General features: G+C 38.8%; 1 protein-coding gene across 4 annotated transcripts in view; it reads right to left on the bottom strand.

The window, feature by feature from the left end:
• Positions 1-17,785, bottom strand: part of LOC149314926 (uncharacterized) — a 130,848-nt gene extending 113,063 nt beyond the window's left edge. For 3 of the 4 annotated variants that reach the window (XM_089522139.1, XM_089522142.1, XM_089522143.1), the window contains exons 1-9: positions 17,673-17,785; positions 14,119-15,199; positions 12,549-12,638; positions 11,616-11,714; positions 8,799-8,888; positions 7,031-7,120; positions 5,829-5,912; positions 705-887; positions 82-224 (exon numbers count right to left, since the gene is read on the bottom strand). In XM_089522139.1, coding sequence (XP_089378265.1) covers positions 82-224; positions 705-887; positions 5,829-5,912; positions 7,031-7,120; positions 8,799-8,888; positions 11,616-11,714; positions 12,549-12,638; positions 14,119-15,189 — 1,850 coding nt within the window. In that variant the 5' untranslated portion in view covers positions 15,190-15,199; positions 17,673-17,785. The remainder of the gene's footprint in view (positions 1-81; positions 225-704; positions 888-5,828; positions 5,913-7,030; positions 7,121-8,798; positions 8,889-11,615; positions 11,715-12,548; positions 12,639-14,118; positions 15,200-17,672) is intronic. The other variant, XM_089522140.1, reaches the window with a different exon arrangement.
• Positions 17,786-22,982: the final 5,197 nt, after the last annotated feature.

The raw sequence follows: 22,982 nt of genomic DNA, 5'->3' as shown, positions 1-22,982 counted from the left end.
GATTACAAGAAGAATGTGCTAAAACACCTTAACATCAAGTAGTATTATGCAATAGTAGTAAACAAATTTTATTAAGCTCACTTGATCTTTGTAGTCCATGTGGAAAGTAGAGACACAGGTTGTTGTTCAGAAAAATCTTCTAAACTTTTCTGAATTTCAGTTGGTTCAAACTTGGTAATTTTTTTCCCTTTTATTGACAGATCCATATCTGAATACAGAGACTCCTATATAGAGATAAAACTCAGTATTAAAACTAAACTATAACTCCCGAAATAACTCCAGAAATTACTAAACTTACTGGGTGTAGTTATTCCAGCACATACTAGTGCTGAGTGGAACCAAAGACAAAAGGATAAGGTCAAAACCAGCATATTATAGCTTAAAGCTCTTAGTACAAGTAGCTAACTTTAGACACACACTTCAAGCTTTTAACAAGGAGGAAAACCAAAGAACTGGAGCACATGAAGCAATGTTACCATAGGTGAAATGAATCTAATGTTCCCCACACTAATTTAAAGAGAAAAAGGATGCCATGAGTGATAAAGGTTGTTTAAGTTATCATGAAATCACTTTTTCCCAACATAGATCCTCCAAATTCAGTTTACTTGTACTAGCTTGAATCAGCTGATGCGTCTTAGCTTGATTTGCAATATTGATTAATTGATTGATAAACTAATTAATTGTACTTAAAACAGTTTTGTTACCTCTGATTCTTCTTTTGTGACTTTCTTCAAGTGCTTTAGTATTACAGAAGATGACTCTGGTAACTGTTCACCCTCTAACCATGAAAACTCTTCACTTTCCTGTATAATCAGTCCCTCTCGCGAAGATGCTTTTGATCCAGGAAGTATTTTTTCTCTAGGTTTTTCAGCCCTTTCTTCTTGTGCCTATGGGGAAATTTTAATCTGTATATAATTCCTACATTCCTGTGTTACAAAAATTGCCTTCTAATCTAGCCAAGTAGCAAAATATTGAAGCCACAAACCAAACTTTCAAATAACGACAATTCATAAGAAGACATTACAAATAAAGTGAAGAAAAACTGCTAAAGTTTTCAGATCAATTATCATAAATAGGTCAGTTCATTAGCTTAATGTACACAAACGGAGTTAGGAGAATGGAAAAGATTCAGAGAAAGGAGTGAGAGAAAGCAGGAGCTAAATATTCAAGAATAGTTCCCTGTATTTCTCTATATCTAAGCATGTTGCAGGAACTTACTGAGACACAAGAAGGCCTCTCTGCATTACACTGGAAAGTTATACTGTATGATTTTGTTATTTGTTGCATTTAAACAAAAATGCTCAAAACAGAGGAAGTGGTGTAGGATCTTCAGAGAATGGCACAGTAAAAAACAGAAGGTGTTTGTATAATTTTAATGACAAATGGGCCAGGGAAACACATTCAAAAACTGATTACACAACGTAAACCACAGCTACAGCAGAATTCATTCTATGCCACGAAGAGTTTTCAGTTAAGTATAAGGGGAAAGAAATCAGTGAGAAGCCACACTAAATGCATTAAATACAATGAATTAAAGAAATGATAGAAAATAATGCCACTTTTGTTTTATTAAGAGGTTCATGCAAAGAAAATCAGGTGACAAGAACTGAAGTAGGGCAGGTTTGTCACAGTGCTTCCAACGATTTAAATTTTACAAACCAGTTCTGTCCAAACTTAATCTACTCTGAAATTGCAAAAAAAAAAAAAAAAGTCTTGCCATCAGACAAAAGAAAGTAGCATAACAGAAAATATTTTGGCACCAAAATCACTAGAATTCTTGCTTAAGAATAATGCTCAATCTTTCTTTCAACTGGGGCTGATGCCTTCAAAGGACACAGGAAACTTCTTGCCATTGACTATATATTGCTTTTCTATTGCTTGATTTTATTATGATAATAATGAGAGAAGTGAGGCAATTGCAACACAGATCTCCAATATTTTACAGAACAATGGTCTCAGCATTAACAGTATGTCTGTTTATGTGATTGACAATACCTCTGTAAATCCTGGAAAGCATAATTTATCAGAAATTGAAACACATTAATGACTATCTGATATTAAATGCAAATATCACATAATCCACAATTGCCTCAAACACGACTTAGAATTTTGATATAGAAATACTTATTCTTCAGTTAGGGCCTGAACAGACAGACCAAAATAAAGCTGCTTCAGGTCACTTTGGAGGTATGCTGTTTAAATGCTGCATGCTTCCTAAGAGGCCAGAAGCCACACCAAAGCCATGCTCCAGTCCTAAGGACTAGAGTGCAGCTTTGGCTCAGCTTCTGGCCTCTTAAGATGTGTGTCATTTAAACAGCATACCTCCAAAGTGACCAGAAGCAGCTTTATTTTGGCCTGTCTGTCCGGGCCCTTATATAGTGAGTTTAGCTTCTTGGCCAAAAAGACAGAATCCCTTTTGTCTTATTTTAATTTATAGAAAATATGTGTTTCAGTATGTACCAACAATGTGGTTGTCACTCCTATCAGCATACTTCTTTTCAGAGAGGGAAGAAAAATTTGTGAAGATTTTGCAAAAAAATAAACATAACAAAATGGGACAGATCTGTGTACTTTCTGAACTCTCCCTGCACAATCTGTTGATAATATTTCAAGATGCTGTGAAGAAACTGGAATGTAACAATGTCAACTCCACAGACATTTGGGGTGTCACAGAAGGCTTTCTTTCAAAAATGAAGATAAGACAAAAGATGATAAATTCTATTGAATACCAGCCCAAATAATTTTGAGTAATGTGCCTGCAGCAGACCAAAGAAAATTCAGAGAAGAAGCTTATAAGACACTGATGATGAAGCTTATTGAATACCTGGAGAAATGATATGATGCTGACACATTGTATTTTTAAAAATAAATAGATGTCAACTGTTCTCACTTCACAATAGTGTGAAATAGGCAGATTTATAGATTTTTCCTAAAACATTCCTATACTGATCAGCATTAACAAAATGCATAAGGGATAAAATAAAGATATTGTCTCCAAACAGTGGAACATAGATCAGAGATGGGTGGGAATTTCCAAGCAAATGCTACAGAGTAATGTCAATCAAATTTTATTAGTCTACGGTATTTTGCTCTTCCCATTCCTGTGTCTAATGTCTGCTGTGAGATAGATGTTTTACTGTTGTAATCCCGCTTCGATCTGAAGGGAGAAGCGGGAAATATAAATAAATTTTATTATTATTATTATTATTATTATTATTATTATTACTATTATTATTCTAATGTGACACCACTGTGGACAGAAACAAGCTGTATGGTAAACCTGTGAAGGCTGAGCTGCAAGTGAAAATGAACATTAATATAAGCAGTTTCTAGATTTCTTTTAAAAGAACCCAAATCTTTTAAAAGCAGCAAGAGTACAGTTCAAATATAAATTTAAAAAAGCAAAAAGCCGAGGGGCTTTCCTCCCCACAGCTAAACACAGAAATGTTCGGTGGATTTGCCTGATCGCAATATGAAAATAACCATCTTTAAAGTCCAAACAAGTCAAAACAAACTTTCTGTCAATTTTTTGTACTCCTCCTAATTTGGTGTCATCTGCATATTTCATAAGCATGCCCTCTATTGCTTGATCTAAGTCACTGATAAAGATGTTGAATAGCCCTGGGCCCAGGACAGAACCCTGTGGCATCCCACTGATCAATTCTTTCCAGGATGAAGAAGAGCCATTGTTGAGTACCCTTTGGGTTCGGCCAGTCAACCAATTACAAATCCACCTAACAGTTGCATTGTCTAGCCCACATTTCACTAGCATGTTTGCAAGAATATCATGGCGGATCTTGGCAAAGGTCTTACTGAAACAAAGATATGCTACATCTACAGCATTCCCTTTGACTATCAAGCTGGTAATTTAGTCTGATGTCAGACTAACTGGACTATAGCTGGACTTTAGGAAAGCTGATTTTAGTAAACTTAGAGAAATACTGGGGGTGATCCCATGGTCAGGAATACTAAAAGAGAAGGGAATTCAAGATGGATGGGAGTTTCTCAAAGGAGAGATACTGAAGGCACAATTTCAAACAGTTCTAATTAGGAAGAAAAATGGGAGATGTCTCAAGAAAACAGGATGGTTTCAACTGAGCTAAGTTTTAAACGGAACATGTATAAGAAATGGAAAAATGTAGAAATCACCAAAGAGGAGTTCAATCAAACAGCAAGCACATGTAGGGGTGAAGTCAGAAAAGCTAAAGCGCAGAATGAACTCAGGCTTGCTAGAGAGGTTAAGAACAACAAAAAGGGCTTTTTTGGATATGTCCGCAGCAAAAGGAAGAAGGTGGAAACAGTAGGGACACTGTGTGGAGAAGATGGCAAAATGCTAACAGGAGACAGAGAAAAGGTAGAATTACTCAACACTTTCTTTGCCTCAGTCTTCTCAGAAAAAGAAAAGGGTGCTCAACCTGAGGATAATAGAGCAGAAGACAGATTAGGGGAATTTCAGCACAGAATAAGTAAAGAGATAGTACATGAATACGTTGTTAATCTAAATGAATATAAGTCTCCAGGACCAGATGAACTACATCCAAGAGTATTAAAAGAACTGGCAAATGTAATATCGGAGCCATTGGCAATAATCTTTGAAAACTCCTGGAGAAGTGCCAGCAGACTGGAGGAGGGCAAACGTTGTCCCCATCTTCAAAAAGGGGGGGAAAGAGGATCCCAACAATTATCGTCCAGTTAGTCTGACATCTATACCAGGAAAGATTCTAGAGCAGATCATTAAACAGAGAGTCTGTGAACATCTAGAAAGCAATGCCATAATCACAAAAAGTCAACACGGGTTTCAGAGAAAGAAGTCATGCCAGACAAATCTAATCTCTTTTTTTGATAAAATTACCAGCTTGTTAGATGAAGGGAATGCTTTGGATATAGTATATCTTGATTTCAGTAAGGCTTTTGACAGGGTTCCCCATAACATTCTTTCAAACAAGCTAGTAAAATGTGGGCTAGACAACGTAACTGTTACATGGATTTGTAATTGGTTGACTGGCTGAACCCAAAGGGTGCTCAGCAATGGGTCCTTTTCATCCTGGAGCGAAGTGACCAGTAGGGGGCGACACCTGGTTGAACGAACTACATGTGAAAGGGATCTGGGAGTCCAAGTAGACCACAAGTTGAACATGAGTCAACAGTGCGATGAAGCAACTAACAAGGTCAATGCAATTTTAGGCTGCATCAACAAAAGTATAGTGTCTAGATCAAGGGAAGTAATAGTGCCATTCTATTCTCCTCTGATCAGGCCACACCTGGAATATTGTGCCTAGTTCTGGGCACCACAATTTAAAAAGGATGTTGAAAAACTGGAACGTGTCCAAAGGAGGGTGACTAAAATGGTGAAAAGTCTGTAAACCATGTCCTATGAGGAACAACTTAAGGAGCTGGGGATGTTTAGCCTGGAGAAGAGAAGGTTAAAATGTGATATGATAGCCCTGTTTAAATACTTGAAGGGATGTCATACTGAGGAGGGAGCTGACTTGTTTTCTGCTGCTCCAGAGACTAGGACCCGGAGCAATGGATGCAAGCTCCAGGAAAAGAGATTCCACCTCAACATTAGGAGGAACTTCCTGACAGTAAGGGCAGTTCGACAGTGGAACACACTCCCTCGGAGTGTAGTGGAGTCTCCCTCCTTGGAATAAATAACTACAAGATTGTGTTTATGTCTACATGGTGAATAACAATGTATAGCATGTGAAATTCAAGCATAAGAAACAATACATCTAACACAAGAGCTTGTTAGAATAAAGAATAAAAAATAACATATGAACTAAAAAAATAACAGAAATCAGCAAAGTTTGCAATTTTAAAAATTTCACCTCAATTTTGACAGTATCTTCTATGTCTGCTGTCTCTTGTTGTACTTTGAAGATAATACTCCTACGTGGGCATGCTGGCATATCCTGGGAAAAGTAACAAAAGACAGCTAAATACCCTAAAGCACCAGATCCCATCTGATCTTGAAGTTAAGCAAAGTCAGCTCTAGTTAGTACTTAGATGGGAGACTAGCAACAAACACAAGGCACTGTATGTTACACTTCATTCCCTAAGTCAAAGGCAACTTGAAGGTACACGCACACACATACAAACACTTTCTGAGACAGTGTGGTATAGTGTTTGTATGATGCATTACAATTCCGGGAGACTAGGGTTCAAATCCCCACTCACTTATGAAAACCCACGGGGTGACTAGGCTAAGAGGACAACAATGGCAAATCTACTCCAAATAAATCTAGCCAAGACAACAATATGACAAGGTCACCATAAGCTGGAGTCAAGGCACATAACAACAAGATAATACTTTCTATAATCATTGCAAAATAGAAAGCTCATGGATATTAACAAGACTTTGAAAACAAAAGAAAAAAGTGTTCTTTCACATCAGAAATTTTAACTATACCACAAATAATCAAGTTTTAAAACCAAATTTTGCTTTCAGCTTCCATATGAATATTACTATCTTTGGAGTAGTACCTGAACAATTTGATTCTACTCTTAGCAAGAGAGGACCAAACATCATTAAACTGTTTCTAGACTTCCTATTATTTATTAATTTATAGTATTTTACAGGATTAAGTTTCTATCAATAACAACATAGCATTTTAGACTTCAAGAAAAAGAGAAAGTATGTCTAAAACAGTACAGTAGGCCCCCCATTTTTGTGGAAATCCGTTCCAGACCCCCACCCCCACCCCGCGAAAACAGAGGCTTGCACTTATTCAAGCCCCATAGGCTTGAATGGGGCACGCCCCTGTACACATGGACCAGGCACCATTGCAAATAGTGGAAGTCGCCCCTCTGCACATATTCAAGAACGTGGATCTCGGATCCACGAGTTAGGAGGGGCGGCTGTATATTAAAAGGAATAATACCATTGTTATTATTACTGTTATTATCAGCAGCAGCATTTTTAGTTATACCTCACCTTTAAGATGGAAACTCAAGGAAGCTTACAAACTGATATTTGATATGGCAACAAAGAAAGGACAGGGAACAAAAAATGTTTATATCTCTGTTTTACCTGCATTATGACAGAATCTTTTCCTGGTTTTGATGCTTCCTCTTGCACTCTGAAGGAAATACTCCCCCTCTGTGCGCTTCCTGGTGTTTCCTAAGGAAAAAAATAAAAGACATCAATACACTTTCTAAAACCACTGCTATTTAGAACAGTTTCAGACAATTCATGAAAGCTTCAAAACAAAAACAGACACTCTTTCAGTGTGGAAATTTAACTGTGCAAATAATATTTAAAAAAATCAAACCACTGTCACTGTCAGATTTTCAATTAACACAGTATTTCAATTTATCTTCTGAGGAAAGAACTCTAACAATTAGGCTCTGTCATGAATCATCAATTACAGAGGCAAATCTTGTGCCTATCAGTTGGAAGGGGCCTCATGGGCCACTGAATCAACCCCCTCCTCAGTGCAGGATATCCAGCTAAAGCATCCTCAGCAGGTAGCTGTCTAGCTTCTTTATGAAGACATCTAAAGGAGACCCCAACACTTGGGGTCCAGTTCCAAATAACTCTTTGTCGAGACGTTCCTTCTAAGGTTCAATTGAAATGTAATCTAAATGAATTTAAGTCTCCGGGACCAGATGAACTACATCCAAGGGTATTAAAAGAATTGGCAAATGTAATCTCAGAGCCATTGGCAATAATTTTTGAGAACTCCTGGAGAACAGGAGTAGTCCCAGAAGACTGGAGAGGGGCAAACGTTGTCCCCATCTTCAAAAAGGGGGGGGGGGGGGGGAGAGGATCCCAACCATGACCGTCCAGTTAGTCTGACATCAATACCAGGAAAGATTTTAGAGTAGATCATTAAACAGAGAGTTTGTGAACATTTAGAAAGCAATGCCATAATACAAAAAGTCAGCATGGGTTTCTGAGAAACAAGTCATGCCAGACTAATCTGATCTCCTTTTTTGATAAAATTACCAGGTTGGTAAGCAAAAGGAATGCTGGAGATAGAGCATATCTGGATTTCAGTAAGGCCTTTGACAAGGTCTGCCATGATATTCTTGCAAACATGCTAGTGAAATGTGGGCTAGACAATGCAACTGTTAGGTGAATTTGTAATTGATTGACTGGCCAAACCCAAAAGGTGCTCAGCAATGGCTCCTCTTCATCCAGGACAGCTGTGACCAGTGGGGTGCCACAGGGTTCTGTCCTGGGCCCAGTGCTATTCAACATCTTTATCAGTGACTTGGATAAAGGAATATCAGTTTTACAGATGACACCAAATTAGGAGGAGGAGCTAATACCCCAGAGGGAGCAAGCTTGTTTTCTGCTGCTCCAGAGAACAGGACTCGGAACAATGGATGCAAGCTACAGGAAAAGAGATTTCACCTCAACATTAGGAGGACCTTCCTGACAGTAAGGGGTGTTTGACAGTGGAACACACTTCCTCAGAGTGTGGTGGAGTCTCCTTATTTGGAGATCCTTAAACAGAGGCTGAATGGCCATCTATTGGAGATGCTGTGATTGTGAGTTCCTGCATGGCAGGGGGTTGGACTGGATGGCCCTTGTGGTGTCTTCCAACTCTATCATTCTATGATTCTATGATTCTATCCTTGCTGTTGTTGTTAGCTGCCCTTGAGTCAACTTCAACCCATGGTGACCCCGTTTCTGAGACATCTCCAAGATCACCTATCCTCCACTGCTATGCTTGGGTCTTGTAGATTCAAGCTTGTGGCTTCCCTAACTGAGTCTAGCCATCTGCCCTAGAGTCTTCCTCTCAAAACAACAAAGAAAGGGCAAGTATGAAACAGAAGAATTTGTGTTTTACCCCAACTTCAAAAGCACCTTCCCTCTCTTTTAAAGCTTCCTGCTGCACTCCATGGGAAATACTTTCCTCACGTGGTCTTGCAGATATTTCCTATGGAAAATAATAAAAATAATAAAACACAAAAACAATGCACATCCTACAAGCAATATAAGATATAGATTAGGGCACTGGTTCGCAGACTTTTTACCCTTGTGACCCCTTTTACATCTACCTGCAGACATCATTGCTCCTCACTCTATATAGCATATGAATAAAAATATTTTGTTTGTTTTGTGTGCATAGTTTCATTAGCACATTCATGTGCATAAGCATTTTAACATTTTTAAGGAAATAACATTGTTCAAATTAGAACAGTTTTATTTCAATTAATTCAGTAATTAACATGTGTAAATTTTACACACTGTTTTATATAGCCACACTCACACAGATCTATGCTCGCAGATATGTACACACTCATCCTGCCATTTTCTTTCACTCACATTCTTTTATTCTCTCACACACAGTCACACACAGAAACATTCATTCTCTTGTGTATATGCAAGTATGTAAAAAAGAGATGAAGAGTGTGACTAAGTATGTGTCAGGGAGATAGAAAGACAGAATTTGTTTGTGAAACGGTGTGTGAATGAACGTATCTGAGGGAGACAGAGTCAGAAAAAGAGCATTACTGAGTATGTAAGAGAGAGTAGTAGTGCATAAAAGAGAGGAAGAGGGGGATCAGGGCCTGGGCCTTGAGGTCTAAGGGATTAGGGCCCCCGTTGAGCAACTCTCATACCTCCCTGGGATCCTGCCCCACAATTTGAGAGCCACTGGTTTTAAAAAAAGTGTAGCTCTTCAAGGCCTTCAGGGAAACCCAGCACCCACAAAACACTCCCCATGTTCCCTAGGAGGCATGGAGGAACATTTGCAAAACATTTTGACCCCTAATAGGGTTGCCATAATTCTCTACTATAAACCGGGGCAAAATGTAGGACAAAATTTAGACCAAAATATAGGACAATTGTAGGATAAAATTTAGACCAAAATGTAGGACGTGTAAGAAAAATGGAGGACCTTGAATGTCCTACATTTTGGGCTAAATTTTATCCTACAATTGTCCTATAATTTGGTCTAAATTTTGTCCTACATTTTGTCCCAGTTTATAGTAGAGAATTATGGCAACCCTACCCCTACAGGGCTTTTTAGGCCAGGAGAGGCCCTTCTTTTAAAGCAGAAAACAAAAAAACTTTACATCCAGTTTGAAAAAACTGTTCTCCATGCCTCCTGTAATAACTGACAATTGGGGGTGGGATTATTTATTATCCTGCCTTTCTCCCAATACAAGACCCACAGCTGACAAAGCACAGCAGTAGGTACAGTCCTCCAACATCTCATGGAGAACAAATATAGTGCCTTAGCTCCTAGCAGTTTCCCACCTGGATCTAGGTAACTAGTCAATAGTAAAAGCAAAAAGCTAAAAGATGCTATGGACAAGTTATACAGTCTTCAGACTCTTTCACTAGCTTTGCCCCAGACCTGTCAAACAAAATACTTGAAACGGTCATACTAAAGCTACCACTTATTATGATTCATAATAATATCCTTCCTTAGAGTTTGTACTCTAAAACAATGCTATCAAGAACAATTCAAAGATTATTACTATTTTCAGAATGAACGAGAAAAAAGCATACCTATTTCAAAGTACAATCTTTTTAATTGTAAAAAATAAATTGAAGAAACCACTTTTGGATTCAGCTTTTTCTAGTTAATATAGGTCTGGAACACACGGGCATAAAGAAGTGGCTTCCAGCTGTGTTGGAGGCATGCCATTTATACAATGCATGCCTCCAGTGTGGCTGGAAGCCATGCCAAGGGGGTGCTACAGTCCTTTACACCAGAGCAAAAAGGAGCTGAGATAATCCGTCTCCTGAAGTGCAGTTTGGATCCGCTGCGGGTAGCCTGCTTTTAGAGCAGGCTGTGAGGTCACCACAGTCCCGGCTCAATTGCAGCCAGAGTGGCCTTAGGTGGCTCCTTCCCGCCCATCTATTCTGGGCCATACACAGATTAAGCCTCCCTTATTTGAAATATTTGGGGCCAGAAGAGTTTTGGATTTTGGAAAACTTGTATTTACATGTGTATGCATAAGGAGATATCTTAGAGGTGAGACCCAAGTCTAAACACAAAATTAAGTGTTTCATATATACCTTATAGACATATCCTGATGGTAATTGTAGGCAGCATTTTAATAACCTTTGAATGAAACAAAGCCTGTTTACACTGAACCATCAGGAAGGAAAGGTGTCACAATATCAGCCACGCATGAAAAGTTTTGGAATATTTCAAATAAGTGAGACTCAACCTGTATTTACTTCAAATTACACAAAATAGCACTTTTAAATATAAGATACTTTGTGGAGTGGCTAAACAAAGCTGCAGTATACAGTAGCACTTTTCTGTAATTCTGGTAGCCCATTATAATTACTGTCAATTTCATCTTCAGGAGCACAAACAACGGCAAAGCAGCACACTAAAGTAGGCTACCAAGGACAGTGCCTGGTTTTACTTGCATCAAAAGAGTAAACACCCCCACAAATGGCCTCAGAATACATGCAGATTCATTCTTTCTCTAGGCCTGTGTATTAGGAGCCATATACAGATATCCTCAGCATGAAGTGCTCCTATTCCACATAACAGCTTTCCATCAACAGCAGAGAAAAACCATACATCATCTCACCCCTGAAGTTTTATAATTCTGTATTTAAACAGGAGACAGTATGGCCCAAGAATATAAAATTAAGAATTATAAGGCCTTCATTACAGCAGCTTAAACTATACCACCTCTGTTTGTTCAGCATCTGCTGGTGTTACTTGTTCAGTGGGAGTTTCAACTGGAGATTCAAATTCTGTGGTCCAGGGTTCTTTTGTAACAGGTGTTGGCTTCAGTAAAAAAAAAAAAGGATAAAATATTAGGATAAAAAAATGATTTTCATCCTACCAGGAAGTATTTGTTTACATGCAACTAGGTTTTGGCAAAAAACTGCAAAGATGTTGATTTGAATACCCACATATCCATGAAATTCCCACTTGGTCAGCAACCTAGTCAGTAACCATCTCTCAGCCCATCCTACACCAAAGGGTTATTATGAGGGGAAAACAAGGATGAAGCTGATCTATTCAACCATGAATGCCGTTGTGGGATAGTGAACTACAAACAACAAATACAATGTGATATTGTCCAATACACACCTTACACTTCATAATTCAGATATTTAAATTTAATCCACAACTCTAGTCAATGATTCCGCCTCCAACTACATCACAATTATTCCACAAGGTCCATTAATCTTCCACAGTAGCTTTTTAGGGGGTCAGTAAGCTTATGGGAGCCACTGTGGCATAGTGGCTTGAGTATTGGACTATGACTCTGGAGACAAGGCTCCAAATCCTGGTTTGGCCATGAAACCCACTAGGTGACTTTGGGCAAGTCACATGCTCTCAGCCTCAGAGAAAGGCAATGGCAAACCTCTTCTGAACAAATCTTGCCAAGAAAACCCCATGATGGAGTCGTCATAAGTCAGAAACAACATGAAGGCACATAAAAACAACAAAAAATTTATGGGGCATGGGAATCAATGTCCCCACCCATATGCAAGTAAAAAGCAGATTCAGATAAATCTACAACCACTTTGATTACAGAGAGTTCAATAATTTTACTAGAACAGCCCACTATATCTCAAAAGAGGGGAAATTAACGTGTTTTCTGAAACCTACCAGTTCTATCGGTTTTGTTTCCACGGGTATAACTTCTGCAACTGAAGACTCCACTTCAGCGGGCTGAATTTCTTTCTGAACAGTAGGTAGCTTTGTTTCACAAAGGAAATAATTAAACAAACAAACAAACATCAGAATGCACAAATGTGTGATTTCTAGCAGTAAGTTTGCAGTCTCAATTTGAAGTTTTGGTTTTGACATTTAACATTCTGTGTGCCATAGGTTCACCATCACTGTTCTAAGCAGTTTGAAACTGGCTATTTGAAAGAACAGCTATATCCATATGAACTAGCTCAGACCTTAATACCACCCTCAGAGGCCCTGCTCTCTAATATATTTAGAGAGAAAATTAGGCTAGAGGTTACCAAGGCCAGGTTCTTTTCAACAGTGCCTCCAAAACTTCCTCTCCCAAGAACTCCACCAAGAAGCAGGCCTACCAGAATTTTTTTAATGTTATCTTTATGATTTTTTTACAGTGAGTTTTTCCTGAATGGTTTATGCTCACCATTTATTTTGGTTGCTATTTGGTTTTAATTTTGCATATTTATTTTAATCTATAGCTTTTAAATTGCTGATTAAGCTGCTGGTTTTAAGTAATTTTGCAAAGATTATGTCCTAAAAGGCCAGCTTTTGAAAGTCTGTATAGTACTAACACAGAATAACCTAAGTATGAATGACACTGCCTAAGAATGACAAAAATCAGCAAATTAATTTAAAATAAGTGTGAAATCTTCAGTAGCATTTTTACAACCACAGCTATTTATGTAGTTATGGGATATCCTACCTTCCTCTCGACGTGATTTCAATAAAGTATGGCCCAAAAAATAATCACAAAAAGTTTTAAAATAATGCAATAAACTATCCTAGAAAACATCACTAATATAAAAACATTTTTAAAACTACGATAATAAAAGTGCAGCACACACACCATTAAAAGAAGCTTCCGCACAACTGTTAATATCCAAAAGCATGCTTAAATAATAAGGCCTTTACCTGCAACCAGAGAGCAGCAAAAGGGCCAGTTTTGCCTCTTGTGGAAGAGAGTTCCACAGCCTACTATGAATTAATATATAATTTAAGACTTTTGTGAACCATAAAATGCTCAGTAGCTTCAGATCTGCATATGCCTCCTTTCTTACATACTGCCACATTCAAATCAAACATCTTAGTAGGTTTTTTAGCATGTATGAAGCTCACTTCTCCACAGGCCTAGCCTGAACACATTTCAGAAACTGCATAAGACACCAATGCTGAATTCTGCTTATAGCTGACTGACTCTGTATTGAGCCTTCAGGATGAAACAGGATGTAAATAAATAAATGACAGCCTTGAGTATATATAAAGTAGATCAGCTGATACAGCTATGTAACTATATAAAACATTTTAGTGGAGAATGTATTTAAATTTGCTATCTTTTACCATTCCAAGACAGCAGAATGATAAGAAAAAGCTGAGAAGAAATATTTTTTGTTCCAACATCTGTGTGGTAACACACTGTAGTCTTTGAAAAAATGTAATCATTTTTACAAGTATTCAGTCAACGCTGTTCTGTTTATTCTACATTACTTACATCTATTTTTATGTTGTAGTCCTCGCCAAGAATACTCTGCAGGAGTTCTTTGATCCTCAGGTCTGATTCAGTTGGAGCAGTTGACTTCAGGGATGCAATTATTTCATCAATAGACCGTGGAACAATTCCAGATCCAGATGGCAACTTCTGAACAGAAGCACAAATTTGTGACTTACTCTGTGTGAAATGCTTCACCTGTGTTTTTGATCTACTACGAGCAAGAGCTTCTTCCACAGAACCTACAGCAGACTTCACACCAGGTGATCCACTGCTTTTTTTTCTATGTGACTTGTCTAAGTCTAACAGTGAACTTAATAGACTTGGTTTTGACGTTTCTTTACCAATTTTAGAAAAACTTTCACTCAAAGGGGAAACTACAGAAAAAGAGTCAACTCCTCTAGCAAGAGTGCTTGGTCCTGCAGTGGCGTGTTCAGATAATATTTTGTCCTCCGGCTGCTCAGTGTAAGTACCAGCTTTTGGTAGAAAGACAGGAGATTTGAACTGGAATTTTGGACGAACAACCATTGGATATTTGGGTTTTGGTGGGGGCTCTGGTTTCCTTAACATAGTGAGTTGCTTACTGGTACCTACTAAAGAGGCTATTGCTACTGGCAATTTTTCTCCATATTCTTGACTATCCCTTTTGCATTCTAGGGCTGCCTGCCCAGAGCCAGGGCTCTCTTTTTTCTCCACACTGACTTCTTTCTTTGGAGACTTCTTTTGATGAGTGGTGACAACTTCTGTTTGTTTTTCCTTCTCTATTGCCTCCATGCAGATCCTTACTCTTTTGGGGCTTTTAGAAGTGCCCACTTCAACAGAAAGATGTGGATATTCAGGAAGCACATCTTGAGGGCTCTTTGAGGTTTGGCGAAAATACAGTCCTGTCTCAGGTGATTCATCTGCTGGTGTCACCTCCAATACAGGGTTATCCCGATATGGAGAAACAGCAGCTTTTTCTTGTTTAAACTTCAGAAATTCCCGCCGAGATTCTTTACATATATTTTCACGCTCCTTAAGGAGATTCAGTTCTTCCAAATAACTTAATCCCAAATGCTCATGTTTTCTAGCCATTTGTTTGCACCTTGGGGAAAACAAACATAGATTTATATGTTACATGTTGACAACTGATTATGTGATAGAGAGCCAGTAATATTATTCACTTTGTAATTTAGTATGTGTGCAACCACCTATGAACTTGTAGATGTTTGTATGTAAAGCACTATGTAAATCTACAGCGCTATATAAATAAAGTATAATAATTAATTAATAATAATTTGTTTTATTTATATACCACTATTCCAAAGATCATAGCGGTGAACAGCAAGTAAGCTAATTAGCAAGTAAGCTAATTTGCCCCCAACAGTCTGGGTACTCATTTTAGCGACCTCGGAAGGATGCAAGCCTGAGTCGAGCTTGGGCCCTTTTGCTGGTCTTGAACTCACAACCTTGTGGTTTCGAGTGAATGGCTGCAGTACAGGCATTTAACCACTGCGCCACCAGGCATAATAATAAATATAATAAAAAAATATATAATAAATAAATAAATAAATTGTTATTTATTATAATAATAAAATAATAATAATATAAACCATACAAGTTTTTTTCTAAAAACTTTGGCAAAAAATGAAACAAACATCAGAAAAAACCAATACCTGAATAGACTGCAGTGAAAAAGAGTAAGAACAAGTGAAATCCAACCACCTTTGCAGTTTAACTTTTCCTTTCCACAGACATGATACATATAGGTTGCATCCACACTGCAAAATAATCCAGCTTGACACAACTTTAACTACCATGGCTCAAAGCTATGGAATTCTGGGAACTGTAGTTTTAGGAGACACTTAGCCTTCTCTCTCAAGAGAGCTCTGGTGCCACAACTATAAATCCCATGATTCCATAGCACTGAGCCACGGCAGTTAAAGTGGTATCAAACTGGATTATTTCTGCAGTGGGGCCGCAGCCACATTCAACAAAACAGTATTTATTCTTATTCGTACATTTGTAGGGGTGCCTTGAAAGTTATGCAGCCAAGAGAACTGACTAATTGAACTGACTAGCATTCATAAATATTCAAGCTGCTTGTCTATTTAAAAAGCCAAAACACAGTTTTTACACTATAACAACTATTACTGGGGAGTAAATTAATTGTAAGAAATATAGATCATTAATTTACATATCTGTGCATGTAAGTAAATGCAATAATAGTGAAGCAATAAACATACTGCCCTTGCTTTTAGCTGATACAAGTATGTACTATGAAAGCATGGAAGGCTGGTAGGATTTTGTTTGGTAGGTGCAGTTGGCCATGCTCAAAACGTAGGGCATTTTGGAATTCCTCCTGGACAGAAGGCTGAAATGTAGGCCATGTCCTGGAAAAGGAAGACATCTGTCGCCATGCAAGGGAGCAGTCAAATCGGATATCCCACCATCCCTTTTTAATTCATTCTCAGCAGCTGAGTGGCATTGGAGAGCCAGCAAGGCATTGAGGTTTGAGTGTTGGACTCTAGAGACCAGGGTTCGAATCCCAGCTCAGCCATGATGGGAACCCACTGGGTGACCTTGGGCAAGTCATGCTCTCTCAACCTCAAAGGAAGGCAAAGGCAAACCCATGATAGGGTCGCCTTAGGGTCAATATAAGTCAGAAACTACTTGAAGGCACACAAAAACAAAGCTAAAGGAAGTCAAGAACCAACTCATGTGTTTAAAATAACCATCCAAACACACACACACACACACACATATATATATATATGAGCCAATGTGGCAAAGTGGTTTGAGTGCTTGGCTATGACTCTGGAGACCAGGGTTCGAATCCCATCTCAGCCATGGAAACCCACTGGGTGAACTTGGGCAGGTCACATTCTCTCAGCCTCAGAGGCTGGCAAAGGCAAACCCAAAGCCTTAGGGCCACCATAAGTCACAAAAGACTACAAGGAACACAACAACAAAGTTAAAGGAAGACATGAACCAAATCATGTCTTTAAAATAACTACCAAAATGTTTTATATATATATATATATATATACACACACACACACACACACACACATACATATGCACACACATATACACAAAACACACACACACATATATATATATATATATATACACACAACACATATATATACATACACGCACAACACACATACAATAATAATAATATTTATGTATTTATTTATACCCTGCTCTTCAGCCAAAAGGCTATCAGAGCAGCTTACAAATTGTTAATTACACACATAGACAAATATAGAGATACATACATACAGATACACACATATAGACACATGTATACACACACACACACACACACACACACATATATAGAAGCCACCATGGCGTAGTGGGTTGAGTGTTGACTCTGGAGACCTGAGTTCGAATCCAGGCTCAGCCATGGAAACCCAGTGGGCAAGTCACACTCTCTCAGCCTTTGAGGGTGGCAAAGGCAAAAACCCCTCTAAGCCAAGTCCGCAGAGAAAAGCCCACGACAGGGTCTCCATAAACCATCTGAAGGCACCATAGCAAACAGTTCCACACGAGGTGAGGCCAGCTCTCACCCTCCTTGGCCGCAGCCACCTCCAGAGGCCCCCGACCCAGCAGCCTCTCAGCCTCCGGGCGACAGACTCTCAGCCTCCGTTCGCTTCTTCTTTCTGTTTAAAAGGCCGCCAAGCGCTGGAAGGAAGGGCGGGGGGACGCGCGCCCGGTTGCTTAGCAACAGCCTCGACCAATGAAAGGGAGCGGAGAGAAAATGGCGGCCTTGGTGGCTGTAGAGTTGGCCAGAGCGCCCCCTGGAGGCGGGGAGGCTCAGGCGCAAAAGGACCTCCTCGTCATTTGAGACCATTTCTGCTACTGTTAATGGCTGACAGGGTTTAGAGAAACAGATTGGGCCCCAGTTGCAAAGGCTGCTGCATCCTGACCCCCTATTTGTAAAACATCATAAGAAGAGCAGGGTTAGACTCAGAAGAAGGAGGAATAGACAGAAAGGAGGAACATTATTATTATTATTATTATTATTATTAATGTAATTTGTTTATATCCCGCCTTTTCCCGAAGGAATCAAGGCGGGTTACAAGACAAAGAAAGCAATAAAAGACAATAAACATAAATATACAATTAAAAATAGCCCCATGCCCTGACCCCCATCCCAAACATAAAAACCACAACACTATAACAAACGTTGCAAAGTACAATAAAAATTTTAACCAAAAAAAAAAAAAAAAAAGAACTAAAATTAAAGGTAGAAAAATTGAAGCAAACAGAAAAGGGGAGGCTAACCTGGAAAGGCCTGCCAAAAGCCTTATTATTAAGCTTCATTTAAATTTGCACATGTATGCTGTACATACAGTCGATTAAAAACGAATAAAATAAGCCTGCGAGTGACATTCAATTAAAAGTTAATACATATTAATACTTATTAAAATTCAAAACATCAACCATCTTAGGTATTATAGGATCATAGAATCATAGAATAATAGAGTTGGAAGAGACCACAAGGGCCATCCAGTCCAACCCCATTCTGCCATGATTATATATATTATTATATTATATATATTATAATATATAATATATTAGATTGTTTTCTGGCAATCCCCAGCACCAGCGGCAACGTTTTACTTCTCTCAAGTGGATTTCTTTTTAATTGAGATATATATATATATACAGAGAGAGAGAGAGAGACATCAACTACTTAAGGTACACAGACGCCGCCATATCACTAGAAGAAAACACTTCTTTTCCTGTAGGAAAAATACTTCTTTTCCTGTAGCTTGTTCCGGGTCCCCCATTCTCTAATCCATTCAGCATTTAGTGTGAACACAAACAGTTATGCCTGCTGAAATTTTGTACGTTCTTTGACATCGTTTCCCTTTGTTTAGTTCTTTGGATCCTTTGTTACATGCTCCTAAATTTTAACCTTGACTTATCCACCACGGGTCATATCAAAATCCATAATTTTGGCCCCCAAACCTGTCCTCGAATTTTACATGAATGTCGACTTATAGTTGAATATATGCGGTATATGGGTTGTAGTGGGGGGAGGTAGTTAAGGAATTATAAATATTGTAAAATCGGCAATGATTGAATGACGTATGATGATAATGCTTGTTGAGTTTGTATTTTATAAAAAATATAATTTAAAAAACATGTCCACTTGTATGTTCTACTTGGAAGGAAAATAAACTTGTGGTGGACGGACCCCCAGAATTAGGAAATGGGGAACACCCGAAAGGAAAACACTTCTTTTACTGGTTTTATTTATCTGCAGAAAGACTTAGGTTAATGGTATCATGAGGTAATTTTTTATACCAGTAAAAAAAAAAAATCTGATGATTGAAAGTCATTTTTATGTTTTACATGCTACAGACAACACAAATGTATTACTTGCATGGTATGTGGTCCGTGCAAACAAATTTCCATACATGGTGCACTATGTACCATAGTACATAGCCTCCTTGATCACATTGTGGAAAGGCGGGGTAGAAATAAAGATTATTATTATTATTATTATTATTATTATTATTATATACTGCCCTACTGCAGAAGTAAGGAGGAGAGTGCTTGTGTTGTTTATTATATTGAATCGTACTCGTACATTTTGTTTGGATAGCAGATTTTCTGTCACTCCTAAGATGGTAAAAACATTGTCTTTCACCACATTTCATCTAGTGTGGAAACATCATCATTCAACTAGTGTCACTGCATTGTAATCAGTTGGGCTTCCCTTGGTATACCTTCACTTCAGAGCATAGAATGCCTTAACATTTTACATAGAACCACAACAAATTTATTTTACATTTTCTAGCTTACTTTGTATGTACTAGTGGAATTAACATTGACCTCTGAATTCAACCAGCTGTTAAGCAATGATTAGATCCATCCCTGGTATGAATCATGTTTAAAGCTGCTCAACAAACATAGTCCACATGTTCTGAAATGCAGGCAGTACACATCACTCTTCTTTTCCTCTTGTCAAAACCTCAAGTACTTTATGAGTGCACAAAATCTCTTTGCTTCATTGTTCTAAAGTAGGAGCGCTCTGACATGTCTGAGATATAGCTCTGCCAGGGGTAACAAGCCAATGTATGCTTTTATTTCAGTGATGTCATAAGGCTTCTACGCTTTGTCTGTTGTAGGATTCCTCTTGTTACATGTCCTAAATACACACTGTGCCTTTCTATTCATTCCATGGATTATATAGTAAACAATGCTTTCTGTGAGAATCAGTTCAAAGGTTTCTAGCACAGTTTCTCTCTTTGAATTCTTCTTTGGCCTTGGGCATAACCAAATGATTTCTCTGGCTGCTATACAGTGAAGTGACCTCTGTGGATGTCTGCACCAAATGTTTACATCCCTGCCTTTCGTAACTTCAGTATCTCTATTTGATCCTTTCTTGAAAAGATCAAGTGAGTGTGTACTTGCTGCCCTCCCATCTTTGAGTAGAGGCAGAAACTCTTTCTTATCCAGGCATTAAAACTTGTATCACATTTAATCACAAAATGGTATGGAAGATTCTTGTATATTTAGTTCCTGAGGGCCCATACAGACAGGCCAAAATAAAGCTGCTTCGGGTCACTTTGGAGGTATGCTGTTTAAATGACTCATGCATCTTAAGAGGCCAGAAGCTGCGCTCTTTGGCATGGCTTCTGGCTTCTTACGACACATGCAACATTGAAACAGCATACCTCCAAAATGACCTGAAGCAACTTTATTTTGGCCTGTCTGTATGGGCTCTGATTTTCATTTTATTTATATGCTGCCTTCCTTTTAAACTGGACTCAAGGCAGCTCACAAAAATAATAATTATAAATGTATTTTAAAATAATTAATTAATATAAAACTTAAAAATATAAAATCATTAATAACATGCCAAATTAAAAATATAAAAGCATTAAAACATACAAAAGCAAACACCCCAAGAAACCTCCCTCAGTGCAGTTACATATGAAAAGGCTGGTTGAAGGGTAAAGTTTTTGTCAGCTGGCAAAAGGAAGGCAAGGAGGGGGGTATCCCAAGGTGACCAGATGCCGTCCTTTCCCAGGACGTGTCCTGCATTTCAGCCTGCTGTCCAGGAAGAATTCCAAAATGTCCTCCATTGTGAGAATGACTAAGAAGCATGCATTTATATTTATATTAGTGTTTTTAGCTTTTATTTTGTAATCTACATTATTCTCAAAAGTCCTACACTTTGTTGTGCTTTGTCCTCTTTTCCAGTTATGACACCTTCATCTGTTTCTGGTCATTCCAGACCAGCCTAACCTCATATGGAAAGGAGTTCCAAAAGATGGGAGTAGCCACCGAGAAGCCATTGTCTCATGTCTTCACCAAATCAGCCTGTGATGGTAGCAGGACCAAGAGAAAGCCTCCCCCTGGAGATCTTAAAATTCCTGCAGATTCATATACAGGGAAATACAGGCCCAATACAGACCATCAGAAAGGAGTGCCGAGACGCTGCCCCTTTCTGCCCCACCCAGAGGCTGCAGCAACCAAACGCCACACACCCCGGGAGCCCTAAAAAGAACCCTCTCCTGGCAGGTTCCTTTCAGGGCGCGTGCATAGCACCATTGGCACCCTCATATATGCTGATGATGTCCACACGGCGCAGCACCATTTGGACACTGTGCCACGCATACGTCATCATGGCGGCTCCCGTGTAGATAGGTGCGTGCCATTATAGTGTGGTAGGGCTTGGGAGTATGCGGTCGCTCTGTGCTCCTGAGCCCTAATTTTGGCTCCAGGATGGCACTTGTTACCTGTTTGTATCGAGCCACAGTCTTTCAAATAGTCTGGACCTAAGCCACATAGAGCTTTATAGGTCATAACCAACACATAGTACCCCAGTGGCAAATTTTTGTTCCAGCTCAGAAAAAGCCAGTTCTGCCCTGGCTTTTTGCTCAGAAACATTCCTAGTGTTTGAAATTTGGGGATACTGTTTAAGACCATTAAAGATGGCAAATGTCTCTTGGGTAGGTTTAGATGTTTATGAACTCTTTGAGAAAACATTATCCTGGTGTTCCAAAATGTACCATCTGCTTGGACGAGGGTTAAATGTAACTATAAAGAAACAGATCAATTAAAACACAATTAGAAACACAAAAATAAAAAAAATTATAGCAGCAAACCAAGTAAGTCTTTCAGTAACAGACCATCTTACAGGCCAAAGATCCTACTTAACTGAAACGTCTTTGCCTCCTGAGAAAAGACAGCAGAGAGAGAGAGAGGAGTCAATTAAGATTCCCTCAGATAAGACACTTTCTTGCATCTCATCAGCTGACCCTCACATAGTAGAAGGACCAAGAGAAAAGCCTCCCTGCAGCCCCCAAAAATGTTAAATTTTTGGCTGGTTTCTTGGGGAGAATACACATTTTTACATAGTTGTATAGGAATTTATAGCAAAAGTCCCAGTTTCACTTGAGTTCACACCTATCCTATCACTACTTCTTCACACAAGCACTACTTCAGCTAATCCCATACCAGCTTTTCTCTAGTTTCCAGCCTCATGTGTTTTCTTCCCTTCTTGGCTCTCTTCCCTACACTCCTCACATTCTTTTTCTTTGTTATTAGTGCCCTGTATGAAACCAACTGCAGGCATTTGGACCAAACTTCAACACCCTTACTTCTTAGGTGCCTGGTTCCTGCCACCAAATGCACAAGTGACTCCAGATGACCAAATTGCTTGATTTAGCATTGCAGGCTGGAGACATATTTTCAGACAGTGATCCTGAGATGCAGACCCTCAAAGTCCCCAAAGTGCACACCAAGTTTCATATCTCCAGATTTCACTGTTTCAGATCTATGATAGATACATATATGCACATACTTTCATTTTTATAAATTTATCATGTGTGAACAATATCTGGACATCCTGTGAC

This window comes from Sceloporus occidentalis, unplaced genomic scaffold (genome assembly GCF_023333645.1).
Source record: "Sceloporus occidentalis isolate IW3139 unplaced genomic scaffold, rSceOcc1.0.p SCAF_4, whole genome shotgun sequence".
Taxonomy (NCBI): domain Eukaryota; kingdom Metazoa; phylum Chordata; class Lepidosauria; order Squamata; family Phrynosomatidae; genus Sceloporus; species Sceloporus occidentalis.
This window is presented reverse-complemented; position numbering and strand designations above follow the sequence as displayed.